At 38.7% G+C, this 11,960-nt stretch overlaps 1 protein-coding gene across 1 annotated transcript in view; it reads left to right on the forward strand.

The window, feature by feature from the left end:
• The window catches only part of HCFC2 (host cell factor C2), a 30,621-nt gene extending 22,596 nt beyond the window's left edge, over positions 1–8,025 (forward strand). The window contains exons 12-16 of the mRNA XM_036761434.1: positions 346–419; positions 2,493–2,630; positions 4,853–5,038; positions 5,589–5,874; positions 6,733–8,025. Coding sequence (XP_036617329.1) covers positions 346–419; positions 2,493–2,630; positions 4,853–5,038; positions 5,589–5,874; positions 6,733–6,758 — 710 coding nt within the window. The 3' untranslated portion in view covers positions 6,759–8,025. The remainder of the gene's footprint in view (positions 1–345; positions 420–2,492; positions 2,631–4,852; positions 5,039–5,588; positions 5,875–6,732) is intronic.
• The last annotated feature ends 3,935 nt before the right edge of the window (positions 8,026–11,960 follow it).

Below are 11,960 nucleotides of genomic sequence, written 5' to 3' on the forward strand. Positions count from 1 at the left end.
TGGATAATACACATTATAATAAATAATATTATTACCATACATATTATTATTAATATACTTAATGTATAGCTGCATATAGTCATACCCTAACCAACATTGATTGTTGTATAATATTATCACTAATAATTTTTAGTGGGGGGTTAAAATGCATCAATTCCTGTAGCCCTCTTCTAAACTCATTGAGAACTTAGTTTCTATGAAGTCTCTCCTGTAATGTTAATCCTACCATTTTTGAAGGAATCATTTAACAGCATGAGATAAGGGAATAATTTACAAGTGATATTTGAGTGACTTATGCCTTTTTTTAAAGTAAGAAATCTGTCTCATTTGAAAATCTGTTTGTAGCTGATGAAGCATTTGTACAACCCGTAACCAAAGTCAGCTCTGCCGAAACCCAGGACTCTCCTGTTCCATTATCAGTAAGTGTTTGGCCTCTTGACCTTATGGGTGTCTGTGACCATCTGCTTTCTAGATGTTGATCATACTCTGAAACTTGACAGCATTTTCTGGCTCTTCTGTAGCATTTTGAATTAAATTTAGATGCGGCTGAAAGAATAACCGAACATGTAAAATAGAAGGGCATATGAGGAAAAGGCTGCTACAGTCCAAGAGTTGCTCATTTGGGTTGAACCTGTGAGCAGCCCAGTTCACCATTCTATCTCTAGCACTGGCAGCCCAGCCAACTAGATGGACCCACAAAACATCAGAGGCCTTAAATCTGTTCTAAGTCTAATTTATGATCTTACAAAAAACAAAACAAAACAGCCTTCAGCTTGCTCTGCATAATTGGAGTAAGGAGGCTTTACTTACCTCTTATAGCAAGCACTATCTTTTGTTTGGTGCATTTCTTTGCTCTGTGTAAAGGACTGTCCCTAGTTTTGTTATTAGTATCATTTACTTTTTTGTCTCCTTAGGTTTTTTTCATGTCTTTTCTTTCCCCTTCACATTATTAGATAGAATGGCCCTAGGCTCGTTAGTCTCCTCATACGTAGCGGCTCCTCTTTCCCCTTCGATGGGAGGACAGTCAAGATGAACTTTGTTTGGCTCTCTTGTCGTATCGGCCAGAGTTGCTGTGCGTTGGTTGAGATGCAGCTGCGTGATCGTTTTTATAGTGCCTTTTTGTAGCCAACTTTTTGGGGGTATTATTTGTCAAACAACAGAAACTGTGCAGAGCTCTGTGCTAGCCTTCAGGAGATACAGGTGTCGGGCAAAATTAGTCCTTGTCCTCATAGAGCTTTTCCTTCTGGTAGGCTGGTCCTAAAGATAAACCAGTAATGATGGGCTTCAGAGTAACACGCCTCTGTTATTATGCATTTAAGACTAAAATGGGGGAAGTACTCAATGGGTTTTGACCATATAAATAGTCACATCTTATTTATTATAGAGATAGCTTAAGTACTGAGCAGCAATTCCAGAGGTAAACTTTGCAATTCCATTTGTCATCAGAGGAAGCTTTAAAACTGAATGGATTTTTGTTTTTCTTTTTAGCAGGAAAATGTTCAAAGTTATTGGATTCTGCTATGTGCAGTTCACTGGCATGGTATACTACATTCAAAATATATTTTGGTTTTGGCCACTGCTCCTAGGTTTTGCAGAATCCCTGGTATTTTTTCCAAGGCCAAAGATAACTGTTTGTTTACAGTTGCCCCTGAGCCTAGAAATAACCCAGCTCAGCATGACCAGCTCCTGACTTGTTCTTGGAGCCAATTGTAACATTAATTAATAATAATACTTTTTTGTTGTGGTGGTTAATTTAAAGCTATAGTTGCTGAAATGGGTTGCTAGATGGTACAGTGGACAGAGTGCCAGATCTGGAATCATAAAGACCTGAGTTCAAATCCAGCCTCAGACAGTTACTAGCCATGTGACCCTGGGCAAGTCACTCAACCTTGTTTGTCTCAGTTCCTCAACTGTAAAATGAGGTGGAGAAGGAAATGGCAAACCATCCTAGTATCTCTGCCAAGAAAACCCCAAGTAGGGTCACAAAGAGTCAGACAAGACTGAAATGACTGAACCACAACAAAGGCTCTGAAAAAGCCACCTCAGTAAGCTGACTGACATTTTAACAGAAACAGTCTCAAAGGGGTAGCTAGGTGGTGCAGTTAATAGGGCACCAGCCCTGAAGTCAGGAGGACATGAGTTCAAATATGACCTCACCCTTGAAACTCATTAGCGGTGTGACCTTGGGCAAGTCACTTAACCCCAATTGCCTTGCCTTCCCCCCTCCAAAAAAAAAAAAAAACCAAAACAATCACAAAGTGTGTGATCTCCCATTGAGTTGGTAGTTCAGAAGCTACCTGGCTGAGCACAAAGCTTCCCACCTCCTAGGTTTTGAATGAGCATTGCTGGATCACTGTTAAGCCAGTATGAAGACTGTTACTTGTTCTTGTGGTAGCGTTTAGTCATATCACTGCAGGAATTTATTTCATCTAATGTTTGCTGTCATGCTACAATATGGCAGAGCTACATAATGCCTCTTTCTCTAATACTAGAAAGATACTACTTCAAAGCCAATGACCATAGAAAAAAAAGGGGAACGCCAGTGGTGTGATGTGGGGATCTTCAAAAATAACACGGCTTTGGTCAACCAGTTCTACTTGCTGCCAAAAGGAAAGCAGAATATCTCTAAGGTAACCACAAATGCATTTTCTCCTCTGTGTATATGGATGAACACTTATAGATGTGCCCTCCACACACATATACTAAACTTAAATGCAACCAACATTTAAAAATACATAGCCATTCTACAAAGGGTACTGTGCTTGGTGTTAGAATATTTAAGGCTATAAAATGTTAGTTCTGAAACCTTAAACTGACCCATAAGACAATATAAGTCAGCATGGTCATTAGTTCAATGAATTTTAGTATGATCGTTGCGATCACTGGGGTTTCTTGTATATTCTTCCTAAGCCATTTAAAAAACAAATGCTCTTTATTTATGAATCCTATATGGTTTTAAAAAGTAAAATCACTGGGCTAGCCTGTGAAATCAGTACAGTAACATAACCCATATTTATATAGCACTTTCTAGGTTACAAACTACTGACTTTGCACCTTCCTCAAAAGGTAGGTAGTTCTCAGTCTTTTATAGTTAGAGATCTTGGGAACTTTCTCAAGAGGTCCTTCTCCGATTTCCTTAGGCAAATCAAATAACTGTTTATATGTCAATGTTTCCCAAATTAACACTTACAGAAAGAAGTCCTGGCTTTGTAACACATTTATGGCACCTATAAATGTGGGCTAGGGATATGAAATATCCCTCGGATAAAGAAGAGTCAGGGGAATGTCAGAATAAAACATAGGAAGCCTGAAGTATATTTTAAAAACTGAAATCATGCTTATTTTTTTATATTTCTCCCTTAAATGTTGGATATGAAGCTCTCACTAGTATACAATACACTCTTATTTAAAATTCATGTTGTATAGACTACCAGTTTTCCATGGAATGCCATTTTGGAAATACTGACCAATAACATTTCAATTGCCTGCTTTTTCACATAACGATAACATAAATCCTTCTTAAACCCCATCATAGTATGGAGGGAATCATGGATTCTTGAAAACAATATAAGTTCTATTAGGTCCTATCAAAGTAGAAAGACCTGGGGTAGGCCTATCTCCTTTGTGAAACTAGTCTCTTAAGTTTGGAGAGCATCCTCAATGAAAAGCCACAGGGTAATATGAATTTTTTCAGCCACAAAAAATCAGGGAGACTATCAAGATACAAAGGTTAAAGTCTGTTGGAATAAATCCTCACTGTGAAGAAAACCATGAATCCTTAACTCACCAAGTATAATATAAAACATATATATGGCATTAAGCTCTTTTGAATATAATTAAATATTTTTCTTATCTTACTGTGTTGGAGGTATTAGGTAGAAACAGTCTAGATACACAAAAATGTAGAAACATTTCCAAAATTTGTTTTTGCTGAGGGCTAAAAATTCATTGGTATTGCAGGCATAGGCATTGTCTATCAGCTTAGGATAAAATCTATTTTGTTTTTGAAAAATTCATATATACACATACTTCTTATTCTTCTCTTCAAATACATGTTTTCTTTGATACAGGAAACTCTTGGTAAGAAAACCCTCTCTGCCAATGCAAATCTACAAGTGGGCTATAACTTTTATAATCTTAGAGTGTTTAGGGCATTGAGATTAAATGACTTCTTTAGTCATACAGCATATGTCCTGAAGCAGGCTTGGACCCCAAGGCCACCCCTCTACCTACTATACTGTGCTGCTTTTCTCTTGGAATATAATCGATGCAAAAATGAGTTCCAAAGCTCTGTAGCACTTTGATGGAGAAAATATTCCATTTTGTGGTTTCCAAAATGTTGCTTGTGGCTTTCATATTCTGTTTGTCTTTTTTTTTTTTTTTTGAACAAGTTTGCATTGGATAATAATTCAGTGGTATCCTGCCAGATAATCTCTCTGTATGTGGTTGGGTCTTATTCATATAAAGAAAACTTTCTCGTAATTGAAATTTAATGCTTCTTGTAGCCACTAAGATTATCCTCAGGGACTCTTTCACACTCCAAGGTATTATTATCCTGGCAAGGTAAATACTCGCATGGTCTGCAGCATCTATCCTTAGGCAACAATTTCAAATTGTTTTATTATTGCATTCCTGTATCATACTTTATTAGTCATTATGTCTATTGGCAAGGCCTTTTTTTTTCCCTTGACAGACTGTAATTAACACTAAGACTCAGGATGAGTAATGAGTGGTGGGTTCGAGGTGTTACACTTTGACATTTTAAAATTTAATCGCTTAATTGGAAAAGTTCTAGCTTATTGTAAGGAGATCTTTCTTTTCCTCTGACTTTTGCTTGTGTTTAAATTTTTAGGTAGGAAATACAGATGCCCCAGACTACAGTTTACTTAAGAAGCAAGATCTTGTTCCAGGCACAGTGTACAGATTCAGGATTGCTGCCATCAATGGCTGTGGGATAGGCCCTTTCAGCAAAATAAGTGAATTTAAAACATGTATTCCTGGTTTTCCTGGGGCCCCTTGTGCTGTCAGAATCTCAAAGGTAAGAGGTTAGCCTTAGACTTAAGTGTGAGTGGAGCTGCAGACATTTTATGCATAGCATTAGACTAGGATTATGGATAACTTTTCAAAGGGAACGGTAGCTTCTGAAAGAGCAGAACATTCATTCCTTTGAGAAATGTTGTGAGGCGGGATTATGGAAAACCTAGAGCTCGAAAGGCAGGCGGGTCAGGAATTAACTTTTCTCTTAGTATAATCATCTTGAGTTTGAGACCAAAATTTCAAGACATTCATTAGAGTTAATTTAAGTTCGTAATCATTCTGAGATTGTTTCTCTAGAGTGAAGTGATGGTTTTCAGAGAAGAAAGAGTGCCATCTTGTGGATCTCCAGGACACGGCCACTAGTTACCAACTCGCATGTTTGTAACAAAATAGAAATCAAGGCATTGTCGATGCAGTTAGGGTCGGTCTATTAAAAGCATAACTTAAAAATCATGGTAATGATCTGCACTCTGAACTCTAAACAGCGTGCGCCACGCTCATTCAGATGCTTGAGAACCTGAATATTCTTGTTCTCATTCTCTCCCCTCAAGAATGTCGACTCTATCCATCTGTCCTGGGAACCTCCAGCGTCACCCTCTGGAAATATTTTGGAATATTCAGCCTACTTGGCTATTCGCACAGCGCAGGTGCCAGATAATCCAAGTCAGCCCATGTTCATGCGGATTTACTGTGGCCTGAAAACTTCCTGTGTGGTCACCGCGGGGCAGCTTGCCAACGCACATGTCGATTATACCTCCAGGCCCGCCATCGTGTTCAGAATATCAGCAAAGAACGAAAAGGGATATGGACCAGCTACCCAGGTTCGATGGCTTCAAGGTAATGATGGTGCATGGGGTTCCTTAAACCCTCTTTCTTTGCTTGAAGACTGTTCATTAGTAAATCAGTAGTAATGTTCACTTTATACTAGGGATTCTCTACTCATTTTTCTAACAGATTTCATTGAATCTGAATGTTTTAGAAATATAGTCATTCGATTCTAGATCCCAATAATAGCAGAAAAGAAGCAAAGACATCCTCTGAGAAACCAACATGGGTTCATCCCTGAGGGTAAAGCTTTCTTTGAAAATCTTGCTTTTGAGGGGGAAAAAATCCCCCCCTTTTATCTCAAGTACTATGAAGTGGCTGTCCTGCCCCTCCATCCCAACAATACAAAGGATTGCCCTAACTTTATTCTGTGTGAGCAGTGTTCTCTAACAGTTGTCTTTGGATGAAATATGGAATGCAGATTTCTTAGCGCCCTTTTGTTCCTTTTTTGGCTTTTAACTCTGAGCTTAAAGACAAGGATGAATATAGGAAGCCTTGAATTTTCCAGCTTAACATTAACTTAGCAACTTGACAGATTATAAGATGAGTAGGAGAATGAATCCCTTGGTATTTGTCCATCCTGCCTAGCATTGGCAAGGATATGCTGTTCTTGAGAACACAGGATTTAGCAGTCTAGAACTCTGAGTCTAGGTCCCATCTTGGCTGTAAGCTAGTCATCTTATGTGACCTTGAACATTTCCCTCGTCTGGATATCAGTCCACTCATCTCATGCAGGAGGGAAGGGGGATAATGCTCCCCTGAAGAGTTTCACTTCTCTCTTCACTACTTGAATGCTGCTAATATATTTGAAACCATCATCCATAAGTGAGAATTGAAGCGTGTGTGTGTATGTGTGTTACTCTTTTGCAGAAAAGAAGGAATCGGGTTCAAAGTAGAAGAAGCACCTTACCAGGAAAGAAGTTTTGACAAAGTATTTTAAACATTTGTAAGATTTTGTAAATGTCCTAAATGTTTTATTTTTGCATTGTTTTTAACCTTGAAATTGTACACACTTTTTTTACATCTTAAATATAAGCATCAGACAGCCTTACTCAGGTGTGATTCCATCCTTCAGTAGGGAGGTGTTGTGGATTGGCTCCAGGGCACTTGTCTGTAACTGTTACTGATTTCATAGAACCACTTCCTGTTCACATCGGAAATTGACATTGAGCAATAATTGCATATGGATATCCAGAACGGAGAACTGCACAAGACTGTTTGCAATCGCTTTTTACACCCTGTAGGGTGAGTAGGGGATGTCTTAACTTAATGCACAGTATCCATTGGAAAGATTGAATGAACTGATGTATGTATGTTCCAACGACTAATTTAAGATGTATAGAATATTTTAATATATAACTTTTGTAAAGAATTGGGAATTTTGTACTACAGTATTTGTAATGAATGTGTCTTACCAAGGTTTTCCTGAAGAAATATGCAAAATCTTAGACTCTTAAAACGAGAGGCCCTGAACTCTAAAGGCAAAATAAATGCACTACTCTTGTGTTTAGGTTACCTTGGCTTTTTTTTTTGGTAGGTGAGATGTATGAATTTTTAAATATGTATCTTAAAAACAATGTTTACAATGAGCTTCTCTGGCCTGCCAGCTCTGCCCCTCTTGGTGAGAGCTGCAGCCACATTTATTTAACCTGTATGCATTGCTTTGGGCATATGCTTGCTTTTTGCACTGGTAGAATTTTAACTTACCTCATTATTATGTTCGTAATCATTTTTGTATGGCTTCCATAACGTGTCTGAAATACTTAGCCTAAATAAATATTTAACCAAAGTTTGAAATAAATGGTAAGCAATTTTGCACATATTAAATGCCAAGGGATCCCATATGTGTATTTTCATGGCTTTTTTTTAAGTTGGGGGATTGGTTATCAAACTGTAAGCAAGTGTTTCAGGCATGGCTAGCTTTAATGGCTCACTTGGATCATTTCAATAATTCTCAGTTAATATCTGCTGTTTTTTTTTTAAAAAAACAACCCTTTTAGTCTGTATAATTATCTGTTAGGTTTATAAAACACCTCTCGCTGATAGGAATTGATTCCTAGCTTAGAATATTTGTTTGACAGCTGTATGTATTTAGTAGCTAACTTCTCTGTTCTAGGCCTAGTGGTGAATTTGAACCTTGATTCTAAAAAAAACAAAAAAACAGGGCTTGGAGATTGGACAAGGAGAGGCAGGCCTTCTGTGCCAAGAGTGCAATATGTGGAATAAGCCTGCTAAATTTTTAAAACATCTAGATAGTCATACTTTCTCTATGATGACCTCAGATGTTCTGGTGATATGACAGCTGCAGAGGGGAAACTTGTAGCTTTGCTATTTTTTTTCATGACAGATCATAGGGCTCTGTTGATAAGCAACTGGGGTGGGGTGATGGGGTAACAGTGGAAAGAGCCCTGGGCCTAGAGTCAGGAAGACCTGAGTTTAAATCCAGCCTCACACACTTACTAGCTGTGTGACTCTGGTCAAATCATTTAACCCTGTTTGCCTCCCTTTCCTCAACTCTCAAATGGGAATACTAGTAGTCCTACCTCCCAGGATTGTTCTGAGGATCAGATGAGATCAGATTTGAAAAGGGCTTAGCACAGTGCCTGGCACATATTGGTGCTATAGAAACATGTACTGTCTTCCGCCTCAACACCTGCGGCTCCTCTCCAATGGAACAGTTCTTGGAAGAAACCCCATGTGTTCCCTTTCAGGGTAACACGAAGACAGAATTTTTTCTAACCATATCTACAGTGAGTTGAGTTGCCTCTTTTTCCCCCTTCCCAGCTCTGTAAGCAAATTTCAGTATGGAGAGCATCACCCCCGTCTTCTCGCCTGGTAATCTCGGCCTGCTGGATTAGGTGGTGAACTCCTGGTGCCATGTGCTCTCAGAGAATACTTTCAGAATACCCCAGTCTTTATGTTGAGGACAATTAGTTTTACAGGGAGTTGTGAAAGGGGCAAATAGAAACTCTGTCTCCATTTTTTAAAAACATAATTCTAGCTTCACATAGGGAATCTCCCATTATTCATTCATTAAACACCTGGAAAAAGAGAAAGCCTAAATCTATTTTTTCAGGTATTGTTAAGAATCTTCTTACGAAGTCATAGGCTCTTCAATGCTGAGGTTCATTTTAATCATTGCAGAATTTTAAATTAAAAGCTATTTATGCCATTAGAAATGGTCTCATTGTTGCTATTGAAAATAACTTATACTCCGGTCATAAACAGCTTTATTTTACTAGTCTCCATCTGTGACTTAATTGACTAGTGGAATTTCCAAGACTATTTTAGGCCATTCCCATGTAATGTGTACTATTGATCTGTAAAATAAAGCACTTTTTTTAAACCATTAAATATTTTAAAACAAACGGTTGCATCATCATTATTTTTATCATCATATGGAATAAACAAGACTCTCCTACCTTTCCGCAAGTGATCATCCAGCTTCTGCTTGAAGACCTCCACATGGGTGGAGCCCATACCTTGTTTAGACATCTTTGCTTACACTTGACTGCTACCTGTGTCGACAGTTCTCCCATTTCTGCCCTCTAAGGCTTTAAAGCAGTTCTAATCCCTTTTTCCCTCTTGCCAGGCATTCACATACTTGTAGAAGGACCATGACTCTAGTCTCGGTCTCCCCACCAAACCTTATGGTATGACCTTGAGACCCTTCACCATTCTTCTTGTCTTCTCATAGATGCCATCCTTAAAATATGGTATTCAGAACTAACCCCACTCTTTCAGATGTGATGAGACTACCAGGGAATATAAGAAGTGCCATCATCTGCCCCTGCTTCTCCCCATACAGCCTCATTTTGAGTTGGCCTCTGGGGCTGCCATAACAGTGTCTCATCAACTGTGCAGTCCAGTTGAAACCTTCACATTCTCCCCCAGATAGACTGATTAGCTATAATTTCCCCTAAGGGTAACACTTTACACTTATCAGATTCAGCTTAACCTTCTGCCCTGGCACAAGCTCTGGATCCTGACTCCTCCAGCTATGTTAGTTATCCCTCTCTCAGCTTTGTGATCTCTGCAAATTTGATAAACATACCATTTATTCAGATCATTTTAAAAATTGCTGAACACAGAATCAAGCCACAGGTCTTAGAGATTATCCCCTCGATGCCTTCTGAGTCGACATTGAATGGTTATTGATGATTCTTTGTGAATGTTCGCTCAACCAGTTCCCACTCCACCTAATGGTACTATGGTACCCATTGGAATGTGACCTCCTTGAGGACAGAGACCATCTTTTTGTCTTCACTTGTATCTCCAGAGCTTATCTTAGTTCCTGGAATGTTATGCTTTTTAAAAAATGCTTGTTAATTGACTATGATCTAGCTCATATCTTTCTATAATTTGCACAAGATTGGCTTGAGATGCTCTGTCAAATGCTTTGCTAACTTCTAGGTATACTTTGGCATTCCCTTGATCTCCCTCAGTAAATCTATAATGTCATCCACATGAGAATTCATTGAGATGGTATACATTGCTACCCACCCGTACCTTCCCATTCCTAGTGACTCCTGTCTGTGTCCTCATGGAACCCATCACCCATCTCTGCTCCCCAGGAGTGCCACCTGGTGTGTTCCTCTTGGCTTCTCATTGCATGGACACCAGTGGCTGTTACCCAGTTAACTAATGCTTTCACTATGATTAGTTCACCTCCTTTTCTACTCGTACATCTCTGATTTTCTTTATAATACTTCCCCCACACAAAGTTCTTCACTGATAATGTACTACAGCTTATCTGTGCCCATCGTGAACCCTTAAGCCTTTTGGATGATATCTACCTTTATTTGGAGATTATGGTATTCTGAACTGAAATGGTAATGCATCAGAAGACTGTTAAAGTTAGCAAGATGTGTGGTTCAGGGAGAACCATGGGGGAATTCAAAGCTCTGTGTAATTTCCCCACGGATAGTCCAGGCTGCTCTTCAATTCTGAGCCTAACTCATTGTACATCTGTCAGTCAATAAACAGTTATGAAGCTCTTACTATGTACTAGGCTCTGCACTAAGTGCTGGGGATACAAAGAAAGGTAAGAGTTTTCGCCCTTGAGGATCTCATAGTCTAATGATGGACAAAACACGTGGTGTCTTTCCAGTATATTTTTGGAATACCCCGTATATTTCTTCCAAAACAGTTACTCCAAAATCTAAGACTGTTAGGATATGCTGTGTAAAAATTGTTGGACCAGTGCTATAGGGTTTCCAACTACATATCATACTCTGGACAATAGATATTCTTTATCCAGTTGACTTTTTTATGCATGGACAAACTTGGAAGTAATTAAAATCTTATTCAGGAGACTGTGCTTTCCTGAGGTTTGATACAGTCAACACAATGTCATTGATAAAACAGGAGCAACTGGAATACCTCACCATTGAAGAGGAAATCTCTCTTGGACTTGGACTTGGACTTGATGCTGGATATTTTCAAAAATGGCAGCTAGTGCCTTTGGTGAACATATGACCCTGTTTTATGTTTTATGGGCAACATTATCCAATTTGTTTTCAAGAAATTTTGTATGGTTTTAAACATACATGATTGGTACTGACTAGAGAACTCAGCAAGGAGGTATTTTCTCTACCAAACACATTGCTTTTTTTTTATAGTTTAGAAAAACCCAATGGGATATTATACTCTATACATCGTTCAGTCAAGTATATGACTTAAAATGTGGCCTGCTATAGGGTACCGTTTGAGAAAGCCTGTTACCTTGTCATACCATCATTAAAGATGCTTTCAGTATAGGTGATATACTTACCCAGAAAAATCGTGATGCAAGAGAACTACACGGTCCACGAAATCCCTTGTTTTCTTGCCTTTGGATGCATGATAAAATCAATGCTGTCACATTCTTTATTTGCCTGTCTCCAAGGGAAACTTATAGTCATCTTCCTATTTAGATCCAATTTCTTTTTGGCTCACAGTACCATATAGAGCAAGACTATCAAGGTGGATTCCATTCCTCCACCAATAGGTGTGCTCATTGATTGCTAGACAGGGTCCTCAAATTTCGAGTGTCAGCAGCCGAGATAATGTTTACACACAGCATAAGAGCTGACCTGCCTTCGTTTCTGCCATTATTT

This window comes from Trichosurus vulpecula, chromosome 5, assembly GCF_011100635.1.
Source record: "Trichosurus vulpecula isolate mTriVul1 chromosome 5, mTriVul1.pri, whole genome shotgun sequence".
NCBI lineage: Eukaryota > Metazoa > Chordata > Mammalia > Diprotodontia > Phalangeridae > Trichosurus > Trichosurus vulpecula.